The sequence below is a fragment of the Myotis daubentonii genome, chromosome 1 (genome assembly GCF_963259705.1).
Source record: "Myotis daubentonii chromosome 1, mMyoDau2.1, whole genome shotgun sequence".
NCBI lineage: Eukaryota > Metazoa > Chordata > Mammalia > Chiroptera > Vespertilionidae > Myotis > Myotis daubentonii.
The window spans coordinates 110,560,602-110,579,388 of NC_081840.1; the positions used below are offsets into that span (position 1 = coordinate 110,560,602).

General features: G+C 46.0%; 2 protein-coding genes across 3 annotated transcripts in view; one reads left to right on the top strand and one right to left on the bottom strand.

The window, feature by feature from the left end:
* REC114 (REC114 meiotic recombination protein) overlaps positions 1-18,787 on the bottom strand; it is a 158,295-nt gene that overhangs the window by 63,408 nt on the left and 76,100 nt on the right. For both annotated transcript variants that reach the window (XM_059657642.1, XM_059657651.1), the window contains exon 2: positions 16,136-16,225. In XM_059657642.1, coding sequence (XP_059513625.1) covers positions 16,136-16,225 — 90 coding nt within the window. The remainder of the gene's footprint in view (positions 1-16,135; positions 16,226-18,787) is intronic.
* On the top strand, positions 1,842-3,182 carry LOC132228219 (protein O-mannosyl-transferase TMTC3-like). Its single transcript, XM_059684256.1, has one exon. It carries the CDS (start codon positions 2,202-2,204, stop codon positions 3,180-3,182), a length of 981 nt encoding a protein of 326 aa, XP_059540239.1. The 5' UTR covers positions 1,842-2,201.

Genomic DNA, 18,787 nt, shown 5'->3' on the forward strand with positions numbered 1-18,787 from the left:
AATAACTAAAATTATAAAAACGGACAATACGAAGTATTAGCGAGAATATAAAGCAACATGGACTGTGAAACACTGCTGGTGGAAAAGCAAAATCATACAACCACTTTGAAAAATAATGGAGTAGTTTCTTATAAAGTTAAATATACACTTACCATGTGACCTGGCAATTCTACGCCTAGGTAGATAGTCAAGAGAAATTAAAACATATGTCCACACAAAGACTTGTATACAAATGCTAATAGCAGCTTTCTTCATAATTGCCCCAAATTGGAAATAACCCAAATATCCATCACCAGTGAATGGATAAACATATGTGGAACATCCATAAATGAAATTCTAATCACCAAAGAGAACATGATACACAAAACAACGTGGACAAGTCTCAAAAACATTATGCTGTGTAAAAAAAGCCAAACACAAAAGAGTACATACCATACAATTCCATTTATTTCAATTATTAGCAGAGGCAAAACTAATATGTAATGACAAAAAGCATAGCAGAAAGACAAAAAGTGGTTGTGTAGGAATGGAGGTGGTGGACATGAGGAAACTTTTGGGGGTAAAAGAAATGTTCTACATCATAATTGTGATGCTGGTGAATACATTATCAAAACTTGGTGAACTCAATACATTTTCCTATCTAATAATAGACAAACATGGTTGTCTAATAATTGACCATACCTTCGCTATGCCTCCCATTGGCTAATCAGCACGATATGCAAATTAACCACCAACAAAGATGGCAGCTAATTTGCATACTGCAGGCAGATCCCGCTATGCGGCCCTGCCTGGGGCTGGCCACCCCAGTGCGGGATCCTGGCCTGCTGTGTGCAGGGCGGGGCGGCAAGGGCAGGAGGCACCCTGATCCCGTCCCGGGCAGCGACACAGCCCAGCCCCAGAAGACCAGCCAGACACAGCAATCCGGCCCTGCGTTGGGAAGCCGGAGGCAGCTCTTCACCTGGAGGCTTAAGCCCAAGGTGGGAGGCGCCATTTTCTGTACAGAAAGGCAGGGGTGTGGCTAAGCACAAGGTGGCGCCAGGTTTGCGTATGGAGAGGGGGCGTGGCTCAGAGCGGGGTGGCGCTATGCTTGGAGAGGCCGGTGCTGAGGCTGGGTGTTCAGCTCAGGATGCGAGCGGTGGTAGAGGAAAGCAAGCTAGAGGAGGTAGCCCAGCCACGATGCCGTTCTAAGCTTCCCGGCCCAGGTTTTCAAATGTAAATATTACTTCAGATGTTGTAGTTGTGAAAGGGCAAGGGCTACGCCCTCCATCTTGCCCCAGGGCGAGGGCTACGCCTTCCATCTTACCCCAGATCCTCCATTTTTGGGCAGCAGCCTTAGCCATGTGCTCAGCAAGGAGCTTCTTCCCGGAAGCCCAAGCCTCTGCTAGCCATACCTAGGATTTCTTTAAACTAACCAATGACAATCAAGGGAAGTGCACGCCATAGATACGACCACATCTTGTGTAACAAGACACCGACTTGCGCCTGGCCAATCGGCAGGGCCCACAGACCTCTCTCCTCCCCTTACTCCAACCCTCCTATAAAACCCCTCACCCCACAGAGCTCACTCTCTCTCTGCCCCAGCCACTGCATCGGCGAGTGTGGGGGGAGCTCAAGCTAGCTTGAATAAAGAGTCTCTGCTTTTGCATCGGACTCAGCGCTCCCTGGTGGTCTATTGGGGATCCTGAAATCTGGGCTTAACAGTTGCATGTAGTTTATTCCCTTCCCCTCATCTTGGCTATTAAAGTCATGCCCACCCCCTGGGCAGCCAGGCACAGACGAGGTTTGGTTCTGGGGTCACCCCTTAGATTTTAAGCAGCTGCTACACTTGGTCGATAGGCACAAAATATCAAACAAAAGTGTATTTAAAAAGTTATCCTGGGTTTGTCTGTCTTTGGTGGTATTCACTCATGCCTTAAAAACTATCCACAGAAATTGGGATTGGGAGCCTGAATATACGTTGTTTATGTCAGCCTTGAAGGTAAATAAAAATAATGCCAAATTATGGAATAATGTGGGTCATGCTCTAGAAAATGAAAAGAACTTTGAGAGAGCTTTGAAATACTTTCTACAGGCTACCCATGTTCAGCCAGGGGAATGCCTAAGATATATATGCTTGGCTCCTATGTGTCCTGGGAGTTGCAGGCAGGGACCTATTCCACAGTTGCAAAATCATCGGTGTCACAGATGATATTGGTGCCCACATGAATGTAGGAAGAACTTATAAAAATTTAAATAGAACCAAAGAAGCTGAAGACTCTTATATGACGGCCAAGTCACTGATGCCTCAAATTATTCCTGGTAAAAAATATGCAGCCAGAATTGCCCCTAACCATCTAAACATCTATATTAATCTGGCCAACCTGATCCGAGCAGATGAGTCCCGGCTAGAAAAAGCTGATCAGCTGTATCAGCAAGCGATAAGCATGAGGCCCGACTTCAAACAGGCTTACATTAGCAGAGGAGAATTGCTTTTAAAAATGAATAAACCTTTCAAAGCAAAAGAAGCATATCTTAAAGCACTAGAGTTGGACAGAAATAATGCAGATCTTTGTTACAACTTGGCGATTGTTCAAATTGAACTTAAAGAACCAAATGAAGCTCTTAAAAACTTTAATCGTGCTTTAGAACTAAATCCAAAACATAAGCTAGCATTATTCAATTCTGGTATATTTATGCAAGAATCAGGTGAGGTTAAGCTCAGACCTGAAGCTAGAAAACGACTTTTAAGTTATATAAATGAAGAGCCACAATATGCTAATGGTTATTTCAATCTGGGAATGCTTGCCATGGATGACAAAAAGGACTCTGAAGCAGAGATGTGGATGAAGAAAGCCATAAAATTACAACCTGACTTCAGAAGTGCTTTGTTTAATCTGGCTCTGCTGTATTCTCAGACTGCAAAGGAATTACTGGCTTTGCCAGTTTTAGAAGAGTTACTCAAATACTATCCTGATCATATCAAGGGTCTCATTTTAAAGGGAGACATTGGGGCAGACGGTTCCCTCAAGGGTTCAGCCCGCTTTTGGGCCATAGGCACAGGGAACATCCAGGGCAGCCCCCGGAGCAGGCGTCTGAGCTCGGACGAGGCCATTTTGCAGCCTCCCCTTCCTCCGTCCCAGGTGGTGGGGGCCGTGACTGCCTCGAGGCTGCTCCCTGGAAGCCATTATCCCCTCAGCCTGTAGCTGTAAAACAGCGCACGCAAAGAGAATCTTTTTTTGTGCCTCATGTTAAAAAGTTGAAGAAAAAAAAAAGGTGCGTGACTCCTCACTGTGTTCATTTGTAAAAAAAAAAAAAGAAAAAGAAAATGTTCTTAAGACCCCGGGTGGCGAGGCAGCTCGGCCCCCGCAGAAGCTGCCTGATATGGTAGTAACTCTATCAGTAAGGACTCTGAAAGTCAGTGGCATAAATGCACCAATTAAAAGACAGATTATGAGGGTGAATCAAAAACAAAACCCACTTTAAATATAAAGACACATAGAGATTAAAAGTAAATAAATTAAGCTGCAGCCTGTTTTGCTCAGTGGATAGAGCATTAACCCTTGGACTGAAGGGTCCCAGGTTCGATTCTACTCAAGGGCATGTACCTCAGTTGCTGGCTTGATCCCTAGTCCCTATCAGAGCATGTGCAGGAGGAATCAATGTGTCTCTCCCTTTCCCTTCACTCTCTCTAAAATTCAATGGAAAAATATCCTTGGGTGAAGATTAACAAAAACAAAGTAAATGGATTAAGTAACACTAAAGAGATTATAAGAAAAATATATTCCAAACTTTGTTAGTTGTATAATGGTTATGTTTAAATCATTAACACCTAAGAAATTGGGTGAAGGGTACATATAATATGCTGTAGTATTTTATAGTTTTTTTACATGTATGAGATTATTTCAAATTAAAATATTAAAAATTAAAAATTAATAAAATATTAATTGAAATGTATCTGCATTACATGAAAAATCTCCTAATTGCTTCTAGCATAATTTATTAAATTGTGCTAAAATTTACAAGGGTTCAATTAAAAAATATCTTAATTCTAAATGATATAATAGAAAATATATAATAGTGCAGTTATAAGCACTTATCTGAAAATAAAATTTAAAGAAGTGAATTTAAAGAAGGGATTAGCCAAAGAAAATATATGCACAACCCATGGACACAGACAACAGTATGGTGATGGCCAGAGAGAAGTGGGGGGCAAGAGCTGGGTAGAGGGGGCAAAAGGGGGGAAATAGGGACATCCTATCCTATCTAATAAAAGAGAAACATGGTAATTAGCCATAACTTCGCTACCCTTCCCATTGGCTAATCAGCGAGATATGCAAATTAACTGCCAACCAAGATGGCAGCCGGCAGCCAGGCAGCTGACGCGAACATGGAAGCTTGCTTGCTCCAGTGACGGAGGAAGCCAGGTTCCCCGCCTGCCACTGCCGGCCTCTCAGCTGCTAAGAAACATTGTTACAAATATAGAAGCTAAACAAACTCCAGAAACCTGCTTTCAGTCAGCCGGGATCTCAGAGCTGGAGTCGCAATAAAGTTTCAAATACAGAAAGTAAACAAAGCCCAGAAACCTGCTTTCAGTCAGCCGGGCTTCAGCCAGCAGGATCGCAACAGTGTTACAATTATAGAACCCAAACAAACCCAGATCCCTGCTTTCAGCAGCCGAGGTCTCAGAGCTGGAGCCAAGCCTCAGAGCTAAAGACAGCTCTCAGCTCCAGTGACAGCCATAGAAGGTAAATAAAATCCCAGAATAAAAAAGAAAAAAGAAATAAAAGAGAGGTTGGGAGCTTCAGTCATCCGCCAGCCTGAAAACAGCCCTCAGCCCCTCACCCAGACTGGCCAGGCACCCCAGTGGGGACCCCCACCCTGAAGGGGGTGTGACTAGCTGCAAACAGCCATCATCCCCTCATCCAAGCTGGCCAGGCACCCAAGCGGGACCCCCACCCTGATCCAGGACACCCCTCAGGGCAAACCAGCCGGCCCCCACCCGTGCACCAGGCCTCTATCCTATATAGTAAAAGGGTAATATGCCTCCCAGAACCAGGATGAGTGGAGCCGCGAGGCCTCCCGGCACCGGGATTAGCGGAGCCGCAAGGCCTCCTGGCCAGTGATCAGCAGAGCCATAAGGCCTCCCGAACCGGGGATCAGAGGAGCCGCAAGGCCTCCCGGCACGGGGATCAGCGGAGCCACGAGGACTCCTGGCCCCGGGATCAGTGGAGCCGCAAGGGCTCCCACCCTGAGATCAGTGGAGCCATGAGGCCTCCCAGCACTGGGATCAGCGGAGCCGCGAGGCCTCCAGGCACCGGGATCAGTGGAGCTGCGAGACCTCCCAGCCTGGGATAAGCGGAGCCATGAGGCCTCCCGAACCCGGGATCAGTGGAGCTGCAAGGCCTCCTGGCACCAGAATAGGCAGAGCCGCGAGGCCTCCCAGCACCGGGATCAGCGGAGCAGCGAGGCCTCACTGCCCCTGTGTCAAGTGGAGCCATGAGGCCTCCCAGCACCGGGATCAGCTGAGCAGCGAGGCCTCACTGCCCTGGTGTCAAGCGGAGCCGCGAGGCCTCCCAGCACTGGGATCAGCGGAGCCGCGAGGCCTCCTGGCCCCTGGAGCAGCATGACAGGGGGCAGCACCCAAACCCCCTGATCGGCCCTGCTCTGTGCCTGATAGGGGGGAGCTCCCCAACCCCCTGATCGGCCCTGCTCTGTGTGTGACAGGGTAGAGCCGCAATCGGCCCTGCCTTGAGTGTGACAGGGGGTGGCGCCCCAACCCCCCAATCAGCCCTACCCTGAGCGTGACTTAGGGTGCCATCGCAACTTCCTGATCCACCCTGCTCTGTGCATGGCAGGGGGATCTCTGTGGGTGACAGTGTACGGAGCCCCAACCCCCCTGATGGGCCCTGCTCTGTGCGTGACAGGGGGCAGCACCCCAACCCCCTGATCTGCCCTGCTCTGTGCATGACAGGGGGTGGCGCCGCAACCTCCCCATCAACCCTACCTTGAGTGGCAGAGCCCCTAGGGACGGAACTGAGAGCAGCCATAACAGCTCGCTCCGCCCGCCCTGTAGATCCCCCGGGGCCCGCCCCGCCCAAGCCCGGCGCAGAACCATTTGCCGGATAGCCTCAGGCAAACGCTAGATTAGCACTGCCCTAGAGATCCAGCACAGAAGCTCTCCCACTGCAGACACAGCGGACTCTCATAGCCAGTTAGCCTGGAGGTCAAATCACCCCCGGTATTACCGACAACAATCAAGGCTTAACTACAAGACTGCGCACAAAGACCACTAGGGGGTGCACCAAGAAAAGATAAAAAAATGCGGAGACAAAGAAACAGGACAAAACTGTCAATGGAGGATATTGAGTTCAGAACCACACTTTTAAGGTCTTTTAAGAACTGTCTAGAAGCTGCCGATAAACTTAGTAAGGCCCTCAAAAAGACTGGTGAGACCGCCGATAAATGTAGTGAGATCCTCAAGAAATCTAATGAGACCCTCGATGTTGTGATAAAGAACCAACTAGAAATTAAGCATACACTGACTGAAATAAAGAATATTATACAGACACCCAACAGCAGACCAGAGGAGCGCAAGAATCAAGTCAAAGATTCGAAATGCGAAGAAGCAAAAAACACCCAACTGGAAAAGCAAAATGAAAAAAGAATCCGAAAATACAAAGATAGTGTAAGGAGCCTCTGGGACAGCTTCAAGCGCACCAACATCAGAATTATAGGGGTGCCAGAAGATGAGAGAGAGCAAGATATTGAAAACCTATTTAAAGAAATAATGACAGAAAACTTCCCCCACCTGGTGAAAGAAATAGACCTACAGGTCCAGGAAGCGCAGAGAACCCCAAACAAAAGGAATCCAAAGAGGACCACACCAAGACACATCATAATTAAAATGCCAAGAGCAAAAGACAAAGAGAGAATCTTAAAAACAGCAAGAGAAAGAAACTCAGTTACCTACAAGGGAATACCCATACGACTGTCAGCTGATTTCTCAACAGAAACTTTGCAGGCCAGAAGGGAATGGCAAGAAATATTCAAAATGATGAATGCCAAGAACCTACAACCAAGATTACTTTATCCAGCAAAGCTATCATTCAGAACGGAAGGTCAGATAAAGAGCTTCACAGATAAGGAAAAGCTAAAGGAGTTCATCACCACCAAACCAGGATTATATGAAATGCTGAAAGGTATCCTTTAAGAAGAGGAAGAAGAAGAAAAAGGTAAAGATACAAATTATGAACAACAAATATGCATCTATCAACAAGTGAATCTAAGAATCAAGTGAATAAATAATCTGGTGATCATAATAGAATCAGGGACATAGAAAGGGAATGGACTGACTATTCTTGGGGCGGGGAAAGGGGTGTGGGAGATGCGGAAAGAGACTGGACAAAAATCGTGCACCTATGGATGAGGACAGTGGGTGGGGAGTGAGGGCGGAGGGTGGGGCGGGAGCTGGGAAGAGGGGAGTTATGGGGGGGAAAAAAGAGGAACAAATGTAATAATCTGAACAATAAAGATTTAATTAAAAAAAATAATAAAATAAAATAAAATTCTATTTATAGTAAAAAAAAACTCTAAAGTATTTGTGAATAAATGTAGCTAAACTTGTGTAAGACCTATAGTGAAAATTACAAAATACTGCTGAGTATATAAATAAATGAAATAAAAATAATAAAAGGTATAAATAAATGCAGAGTTATAATATGTTCATGGATCAGGAGACTCAATATCAAGATGTTAATTCTCCCTAAATGATTTATAGATTCAAAGTAATCCCAATAAAAACCCCAATAAGCTTTTTTTGGTAGGAAATATGATTCTAAAATATATATAGAAATGCAAATGAACTAAAACAGCCAGAACAACTTTGAAAAATAATACAGCTGAAGGAATTATATTATTGATTTCAAAAATTACAACAATACTAAAGTAAAACAGTATGTTATTGGACTAAGGATAGACATATAGGTCAACAGAACAGAAAAGAGAGTCTATAAATAGATCCACACACACAGAGCAAACTGATTTTCAACAAAGGTGCCAAGGTAATTCAACAAGGAAAAGCTAGCCTTTCAATAAATGGTGCTGGAATAACTGTTATCTACATGCAAAAAATTTAAACTGGACCCTTAACTCTTACCATATATTTAAAATTAACTCAATGGTTCCAGAAGTAGATTCCCTAAAACCTATGATTATATTCCACATTTCAATAAGACACTACTTTAATTTAGGGGAAGAAGGCACTCTATACAAAATAGTAATATTAACATTATTAAATAATACTAAAAATTAATATGGATCGTAAGTTTGAATGTAAGAGCTTAGACAATAAAACTTCTGGAGAAAACATAAAAATATCATTGCAATCTTGGAGTAGGCAATAATTTCATAAATAGTATATGAAAACAAATCATAAGAAGAAAAAATTGGACTTCATCAGAATTGGACTTCTGCTCTTCTAGAGATACTGCTAAGAAATGAAAATGCAAGCCACAGAATGGGAAAAATATTTGCAGAACATATTTTTGGTCAAAAGAGCTGTAATCAGAATAAGACTCTTATAATCTACTAGAGGCCTGGTGCACAAAAATTTGTGCACTCGTGGGGGAGGAGGGGGTCCCTCAGCCTGGCCTGTGACCTCTCGCAGTCTGGGACCCCTCGGGAGATAACGACCTGCTGGCTTAGGCCTGCTCCCGGGTGGCAGAGGGCAGGCCCAATCCCTAGGTGCAGCCCCTGGTCAGGCTCAGAGCAGGGCTGATTGGAAAGTTGGGGCACGGCCCCCAGTCATGCACAGAGCAGGGAGGATACAGAGGTTGCGATGCCACTCTCAGTCACGCTCAGGGTAGTGCCGATTGGGGGGTTGGGGCACCGCCCCCTGTCACACTCAAGGCAGGGTCGATGGGGGCGGTTGCGGCCCCACCCCGTCACACACAGAGCAGGACCAATCAGGGGGTTCGGGCGCTGCCCCCTGTCACTCACAGAGCAGGGCCCATCAGGGGGGTTGGGGCTCCGTACCCTGTCACGCACAGAGCAGGGTCGATCAGGGGGTTGGGGAGCTCCCCCCTGTCACGCACAGAGCAGGGCCCATGAGGGGGTTGGAGAGCTCCCCCCTGTCATGCACAGAGCAGGGCCGATCAGGGGGTTGAGGATCTCCCCCGTCACTCACAGAGTAGAGTCGATAGGGGAGTTGGGACACCGCCCCGTCACACACAGAGCAGGGCAGATCAGGGGGTTGGGGCGCCGCACCCTGTCACACTCACGGCAAGGCCGATGGGGAGGTTATGGGTCTACCCCATCACACACAGAGCAGGGCCCGTGGGGGGTGGTTGGGGCGCTGCCCTCTATCACCCACAGAGCAGGGCCAATCAGGGGTTTGGGGCGCCGCCACTGTCACACTCAGGGCAGGGCCGATGGGGAGGTTATGGCTCTACCCCATCACACAAAGAGCAGGGCCCGTGGGCGGGGGGGGGGGGGGGGGTTGGGGCGCCACACCCTATCACACACAGAGCCGCAGGGCGATCAGGGGGTTGGGGCGCCTTCCCCTGTCATGAACAGAGCAGGGCGGATAGGGAGGTTATGGCCCCACCCCCTGTCACACACAGAGCCGCAGGGTGATCTGGGGGTTTGGGTGCTGCCTGGAGGCCTCGCGGCTCCGCTGATCCCATTGCTGGGAGGCATATTACCCTTTTACTATATAGGATAGAGGCCTGGTGCATGGGTGGGGGCCGGCTGGTTTGCCCTGAAGGGTGTCCTGAATCAGGGTGGGGGCCCTGCTTGTGTGCCTGGCCAGCCTGGATGAGGGGCTGATGGCTGTTTGCAGCTGGTCACACCCCCTTCAGGGTGGGGGTCCCCACTGGGGTGCCTGGCCAGTCTGGGTGAGGGGCTGAGGGCCGTTTTCAGGCTGGCGGGTGACTGAAGCTCCCAACCGCTCCTTTTTTTCTTTTTTCTTCTTTTATTCTGGGCCAGCTTTAGCTCTGAGGCTTGGCTCCAGCTCTGAGGCCTCAGCTGCTGAAAGCAGGTATCTGGTTTGTTTGGGTTCTATAATCGAAACACTGTTTCAACTCCAGCTCTGAGATCCCGGCTGGCTGAAAGCAGGTTTCTGGGGTTTTGTTTAGCTTCTATATTTGTAACAATGTTTCAAACTGCAAGCTCAGAGGCCGGCAGCGGCAGGCGGGGAACGTTGGAGTCCTCCGTCACTGAAGCAAGCAAGCCTCATGTTAGTTTCAAGCTGCCTGGCTGCCGGCTGCCATCTTGACTGGCAGTTAATTTGCATATCGCCCTGTTTAGCCAATGGAAAGGGTAGCGGAGGTAAGGCTTATTACCATGTTTCTCTTTTATTAGATAGGACTAGAGGCCCCGTGCACAAAATTTGTGCACTCAGAGGGTGGGGGTGGGGTCGGGAGGGTACGTCCCTCAGCCCGGCCTGCACCCATTTGCAGTCCAGGACCCCTTGGGGGATGTCCACCTGTTGACTTAGGCCCACTCCCTGGGGGATCAGGCTTACGTTTGCAGTCAGACATCCTTCTGGCAGCCAGGGAGCCCTCGGGGGATGTCCGACTAAAGGCTTAGGCCCCCAAGGGATCGGGCCTAAACTGTTACTTGGACATTCTTAGTGCTACCACGGAGGTGGGAGAGGCTCCTGTCACCACCTCCGCACTGGCCAGCCATGAGCCAGCTTCTGGCTGAGTGGCACTACTCCTCAGTCTGACCTAAACTCTAGAGATTAGTACTTCATTTTACAACTTTTTCTCGGTTTATAGGCAGCAGCAAACTCAGACCACACAGTTGGGTGTGCGAGAAATGTTGCTTTCTTTATCGTTTAGTAACCAAACCTAACTTCAACTTCAGCCCCCATTCTGCCAAGTGAAAAAACAAAAACAAAATATTATTTAACTTAGGTTCCCCACCCCTTCTCTGGAGTTGTACTTCCATGTCAGACAGTTTATATCTCAGGCAGAGGTGCCAAAGAACCGAGCAGGGTCAAGAACATCTGGACCTCAGTCTTCTGTCTGGGCTGGCCCCCACCCAGCTGCCCTTGACCCTCACCTCAGAGCTCAAGTCCATGCTGATCCCTGGTATATTCTCCTCATCTGGGCCTTGAGGCCTCTTGAGTCCAATGTGTTCTCTCCCTCCCTCCCTGCCACCTTTTCTCTCTCACACAAAGAGGTATTGGGCTTTCTGGGGTGAGGTCCTCTGACACCTCCTCAGCCCCGTTGCATGGACACCATCTTGGTGCCTTGGTCACGGCCACAGAGCTGTGTGGCTGCTCTCAGACCCTCTGTCTCCTGCTGCCTTAGGGGGTGACTCAGTGGGAGGGGCGGGTCACAGTCCTTTTTACATGGCCGCCAACAAACACTCAGAGTTCCTTCCCTCTAGGTCTCCTTCTCCTCCTCACCCCAGTCCAGGCACGTCTATGTGCAGGGCAGGGGAGGGTGGGAGGCAGGCGTGTCTCTGACCCGGCACACAGGCTTCCAGATCCACTGCTCCCCCAGGAGGTCTTCCACGCTCTGGACCTCGACACCCAGAACTTGTCCCCTCTCAGCTGCAGGTCTTTGCCTGCAGTGGTCAAGTCTGTTTAGAGCAGCGGTTCTCAAACTTGGCTGCACATTAGAAGCACCTGGGAATCTTTTTAAAATCCTGATTTCTGGGCCTCATCCTCCGAAAATTCTGTTTCTTTGTTACTAATGTTGTGGCCCCACCCCATAACAAAGAAACAGAATTTCTGGAGGATGAGGCCCAGAAATCAGGATTTTAAAAAGATTCCCAGGTGATTCTAATGTGCAGCCAAGGTTGAGAACCACTGGTTTAGAGGCTTGAAGTCAAGAAGTGCCTCTTTGTTCTCTGCTTTCTGGAGGCAGTCAGGGTGGAACATTCCTGCCCTGGATTGGGGAGGGGTCTCTGGGTGTTAAGAATACCAGGAGGGGGAGCACAGACTCCTCTGAGAGCTCCGAGAGGGGAAAGGCAGCACCCCCTCACCTCTAACCCCAGGACGTTTCTTTAGAAGCAGAAGCCTCATCCTGTGCAGGGGCCTGTGCTGGCTGCCTCAGTTTCTCAGAGACAACGAATTTGATGAACGTCTTTTCCCCACTGCAGTAGCTGCTTCATTTATTTGTTCTCGCATTTTTCATTAGCTGCTAAATCGCCCCATGGCTGCAAACCTGTTGTGCCTGACTCATCCAGTGGGGAGCTATGGGAGCTGTGCAGGGACAGGGGAAGGGGGAGGGGGGCCCGCCTGCAGAGAGGGTCAGTGGTGCCTGCTCCGCTGTCTCAGAGGATGTGGCTTAGGTTAGGTCCTGTCCTTTGGCGACTTTAGGAGGGGAGGCCATGTCCTCTGCTCCCCACTTTGACTCAGGGGCGGAAGTTCTCCTTGCTCTCTGGCCTCATAACTCAGTGGATCATAGTGGGACGCAGCAGGCAGGCGGCTTCTGCGGCTGCACACGGGTGCCGGCCCGAGGTTTCTGCGGCTGCACACGCTGTGGGCAGGCGGCTTCTGTGGCTGCACACGCTGTGGGCAGGCGGCTTCTGCGGGTACACACGGGCACCGGCCTGCAACCCGGGACCAGATCGGGTCACAGGGGGTGGGCAGGCGGCTTCTGTGGATGTACACAGGCATTGGCAGGCAGCTTCTGCGGCTGCACATGGGCCCCGGCCTGCGGCCCTGACTGGATCGGGTCTCGGGCAGCAGGCAGGCGGCTTCTGGGGCTGACGCATGGGGGCCTGGATGGTGGCTGGCAATGGCAGCTCATGCTGTCCCGCCCTGCCTGCAGTATGCAAATTAGCTGCCATCTTGGATGGCAGGTAATTTGCATATGGCGCTGATTAGCCAATGGGAAGTGTGTCAGAGGTACAGTTAATTACCCTTTTTGTCTATTATTAGATAGGATATATATAAAGAGCAAGGGGTCATCACATCGGAAACAACCAAAGGGACAACCGAACAGGCTGCGTGGGGCGACAAGGTTGGCAGCGGGTTTAGTGAGGGACGGCCAAATGACTGAGCAGCAGGCTGCGTGGGGTGACCAGGCTGGCAGCGGGTTTAGTGAGGGATGGCCAAACGACTGAGCAGCAGGCTGTGTGGGGCAGCCAGGCTGGCACGGGGGAGGGGGGGGCAGTTATAAGTGACCAGTCTGGCAGGGAAGGGCAGTTGGGGGCGACCTGGCAGGCAGGGGGGAGCAGTGAGGAGAAAATAGGCTGGCAGGGGAGGGGAGCAGTTGGGGGTGACCATGCTGGCAGGGGGGGCATTTGGGGGTGACTAGATTGGCAGGGGGGCCAGCTAGGGGTGATCAGGCAGGCAGGCACATGAGCAGTTAGGAGCCAGCGGTCCTGGATTGTGAGAGGGATGTCCGACTGCTGGTTTAGGCCCGATCTCCAGAATCAGGCCTAAACCGGCAGTCAGACATCCCCAAGGGGTCCCGGATTGGAGAGGGTGCAGGCTTGGCTGAGGGGAACCCCCGCCCCCCCCATGCACAGATTCTGTTCCCCGGTTCTCTAGTTCAAATATAAAAAGACAACTCAATTATAAATGATTAAAAATATGTATAGACACTTCACCAGTAAGATATACAAATGGCAAGTAAATACATGAAAAGATGTTCAATATCCTTATTCCTTAAGAGAATGCCAATTAAAACCACCATGAGATACCACTATATATCCACTAATAGTTACACTTAAAAAAAACTGACAATATCAAGTGTTGATGAGGACATGGGTCAACTAGAATCCTCATCATTGCTTGTGGCAATGTACCTTTGAAAACAGTTTTGCAGTTTCTTATAAACATAGATTCATCATATGACTCAGTAATAGTTCCTCTCTTGGGAATTTACCAACGGAAAACAAAAACATATGTTCATACAAAGGCTTGTATACAAATGTTTATTATACCAGTGTCATTTATAACAGCCAAAAATGTAAACAATCCAAATGTCTATCAAAAATGGAATGGATAAGCAAATTAGGTTTATTTACACAATAAAATGCTATTTAGTAATGAAAAGGTATAAACAATATGAATAAATCTCAAAAGCATTATGCTAAGTGGAAGAAGCCAGACACAAAGACTACATATTGTATGATTTCATTTACATGAAATCTAGAAGAAGCAAAACTATAATGACAGAAAGCAGATCAGTGATTTTGGTAGGTGCAGAAGGTGGGCAGAGGGGATTGACTGCAAAGAGGCACAAGGAAATTTTAGAGATTAGCTGAAATGTTCGGGTCATGGCTATGGGAGTGGTTATATAATTATACGCATTTATCAAAACACATGCCCTAACCGGTTTGGCTCAGTGGATAGATCATCGGCCTGCGGACTGAAGGGTACCGGGTTCGATTCCGGTCAGGGGCATGTGACTTGGTTGCAGGCACATCCCCAGTGGGGGGTGTGCGGGAGGCAGCTGATCGATGTTTCTCTCTCATCGATGTTTCTAACTCTCTATCCCTCTCCCTTCCTCTGTAAAAAAATCAATAAAATATATTTTAAAAAAACAAAACAGCAAATTGAACACTTAAAAATAATGAATTTTTAAAATGTAAGTTACACCTCAGTAAAGGTGATTTTTAAAAAAAATTCCCACCCAAGGATATTTTTCCCATTGATATTCAGAGAGAGTGGAAGGGGGAGGAGAGAGAGAAACAACAATGTGAAGAGACACATTGATTGGTTGCCTCCCATATGCACCCCCACGGGCCTGGGGATCAAACCCACAACCGAGATACATGCCCTTGATCGGGAATTGAACTCAAGACCATTTAGTCTGAGAGTCAACACTCTAATCACTGAGCAAAACTGGCCAGGGCAGTAAAGGTGGTTTTTAAAAAGAATTTAAAGACTATTTTCAAAATATTACTCTAAGTTATATATGTATATGCAACCTTCCCCACATTGTACAGTTACCCTTATATATTTCTCAGTAGTGAATGTCCTGGAATTTAATAAACGTGGGTTTGTAACTGTAGTTCAAAAAATAATTCCACATATGATACAAGGAAAACTCTACCAATTTGTAACAACATTTACCACTGGTGCAAACAGATGGAGCATAGACAAAGTACAGGGTAGCCCCCTATTGCCTAAGGAAGCCAAACTGCATTGTCACTATGCAGCAAAGACCCACAATGTTGACAGGGAGAATTAGCTTTGTGCTACATGTCCCTCAGTCCACTATCTGGAATATTTTTCATTCAAAGCTGAAGAAAAAAATCTTATCCCTTGCAACTCATATGAGCTCTAACAGTAGCAGATAAAGCAAAACAGTACAACTACTGCTGCAGTTTTCACATCACAACGAAACCAAATATGGTTTGCAGGTAACCTCACATTCAAGGATAAGGCTATATTCCACTTAAGGGGAGAGATGAATGATCACAGTGTATAACTGTGGGATGCTGCCATCAGCATAGTAATTGCTCAATAAATAAATTTGTTAAATGGATAAAATATGCCTATGTAGATATTCAGTAAACATTTGTTTTTGTATATGTAGATATTATTCACAGCTAAATGATGCAAGAACTGTCCCTTACACTTCCTTTCTCAAACAATTTCTTTGGTTGGAAGTTGATAATTGTTTTCTTTCTGCACCCATTTTGTTTCTAATGAAATACCAATTTAAGCATAAACTTTCAAGAAAGATGACTTTTTGTCTCCTTTATATATTGCTTCATTCCAAAAATTTCCCACAATATGTGTGCATAATTAGAATAAAGAACAATGCATGTTTATAAAATTAGAGTTTTATAGAGGTGTATACCAAGCAATAATAGCATGCTTAAAGTTTTCTTTTAGCTTTTTCTTTGAATCTATCTCTCTTTATACTCTTTAGCCTATATGGAAAACTCTCAACATATTTCTCTGTAAATCTAGCCTGTTTTCAACCCAATATCCCCAGTTAAGATTCCTTTATAAATACTGGTTAATCTCAATCCTTTAATCCATTTTGCCTCCCAACAAAATTTAGGGCAGGCAATATTTAGTATGTTCTTTATTTCCCAGTGTTATAGAACATTCAATAAATGCTTTGTTGTTGAACCTGATGGATTTTAGTGAGAATGAAGAAGCTTAAGTAAACAAAAATTAATGTAAAACTATGAAGATAAAAATGTTTGCATATTAAACTATATGCATAAAACCTACCAGAAGTGTTTGTCCTTGGGAAATGAAGAAATGACCTGATATAACAATGGTGAGAACGAGATATCCAGATTCTTCATTGGAGTCAAAAACCTTAATTAAGAGAGAAAAACATGTATAAGACAATACATTTCTAATTAACATAATACTGATAACCAAACTATCTTCTCACATTAACCTTCCTACCCTGAATGTTTCCCTTCCTCCCATTTAATCTGTAATTATTCTAGAGTTTCAAGTTTATCCTTGTATAGGGCTTAACATCCAGGATTCTTAAAAATGTAACTTTTTGAAACAAACAAACAAAATACTAGATTGAAAATCAAATATGAGGTCTGCAAAAACATTTTTCAGTTACATTTTAATAGATCATTAATTATCTTTGAGCCTCAATTTCCTTTCTGTAAAATGAGGACAATATCTTACAGGGTGCTGTAAGATTTCAGAGTTCCAGTTTTTTCAGATATACAATCCATATTTCATAATTCCACAAAACCAGATGCTTTTCTTTAGATGAGCTTTAATTTGTCAGTGTCACCCTTAAAATATGGTGACCCAAACTGACCATAACACTTTTGGTGTGGTCTAATTATTTCCCATTACTTGCAGTAACCTGGTCTATAATAAAAGCTCAATATAATGAAGACACATCTAACTCAACTTAAATATAATTTTACTAGAGGCCCTATGCAAGAAATTCATGCAAGAGTAGGCTTTCACAGCCGCAGTGGCTGCCTGGATCCCTCCCTCACAGTTGCGACCGGGGCCAGCTGCCTGGATCCCTCCCTCACAGCTGCTGCAGCAGCGGCGGCCTCCTCCATCCCTGCGGTGGCATCCGGTCTAATTAGCATATTATGCTTTCATTATTATAGATAAGATTACTGCATTCTATTGACAATGTTCTATCTTACAGTTTTATATGTGGGGTTTGGAGCTTTAATGCCATATTTAAACTCAAGAGCTCCTACCAATTTTTTTCTAATTCACTTTAAATTCCAAACTTAAAAATCAAATAACATTCTAGATGTCAAGGAGAAGTATGCTAAGCCCTGCCTCTTTCCTAGTATCAGAACCTCAGTTATTTGTACGACAGCCTTCTCACCATAATTTAAGTAGATTATCTTACCTGGTTCATGACCACTTAAAACCACTAGCTAGGTACTAGATAGAACATGATCAACTAATTCTTTGGGAGGCAATATGTTAACATGACAGTTTAACTTTTTTTTAAAAAAAGAATTATAACATGTATCCCAAAAGTGTCCAACACCTAAACGTACATCTCAATGAGTAATCACCTCCCAGATGAAGAAACACAACAATACCAGCCTTCCAGAAAGTATTCCAATCATTACCTACTCCCTAGGAGGACAACCTCCCATCCTGACTTCTAACACTATAGCTTAGTTTTATTTATATGAATGAAATTATACAGAAAGAATTATTTTATGTCTGGCTTCATTAATGTTGCTGCAAGTGTCTGAGTTCATTGATTTTCATTGTAAAATAGCATTTTATGACTATTCCACAATTGATATTTTGTCATTCTTTTGTTGAGGAATATTGTTTTTCAGTTTAGGTCTAACACTAATAATACTGTTATGAACTTTTTAAAAATTTTATTTTCATATTATAGATGTCTCCTTCCATGCTCGCGCCCTCCCTCCCCCCACCTCCCCACCCGCCCCCGCCTCGTACCATCACCCAGCCCTGCCCCTCCTTCCTTTTGGTCATCCCCACACTGTTGTCAGTATCTATGGGTTATGCATATATGTTCTCTGGCTAATCTCTTAACCTTCTTTCATTCCAGTCCTTATATATGTCTTATATACACTGAGTGGCCAGATTATTATGACCAGCCAGATTATTATGACCACCCAATCAGTACTTCATTGGGCCACCTTTTGCCTTCAATACTGCGGCAATTCTTCTTGGTATTGACTCCATGAGATGTTGAAAGGTGATGCGAGGAATCTGACACCATGCCTGATGACTAGCACTGTCCAGTTTTGTGAGATTTGATGGTTGTGGAACCAGCTGCCTGATAGCTCTAACTTCGTCCCACAAATGCTCAACTGGATTGAGATCTGGTGATTGTGGGGGCCACCTAAGCAAGGTAAAGTCTCCCACATGTTCTTGAAACCACTCCTGCACAATACGAGCACTGTGGCATGGCATATTGTCTTGTTGGAAGAAGCCATCTCCATTGGGATACGCCATCAACATGATAGGATGAACTTGATCAGCAACGATGCTTAGGTATGTTGTGCTGTTCAGATGTTTATAATGATCTGGCCCTCTAGCAACTTCAGCGTGAAATTATAGCTAATTTGCCTACAAACGTCAGGTGGTCATAATAATCTGGCCACTCAGTGTATGTCTCTTGTATGGTAGAAACACTCATTATGGAAATGCCAGTCTTCCTAAATTATTTTATAATTTTTTTCAACTCATGAGTAATGACTTGCAGAAGAGTCCCAGGAGACTTCTCCCCTGCCCTCCAAACCCTTACATCTAATTGCCCACTCAACATCTTTCCTTACAGGTCTAACAGTCACCTCAAAATTAACAGCACCTAATTTGAAGTGTGAACCCTCCTATTGATTCATTTGCTCATCCATTCACTATTTACAAAGTGGCATCTGTTGCCTGCCA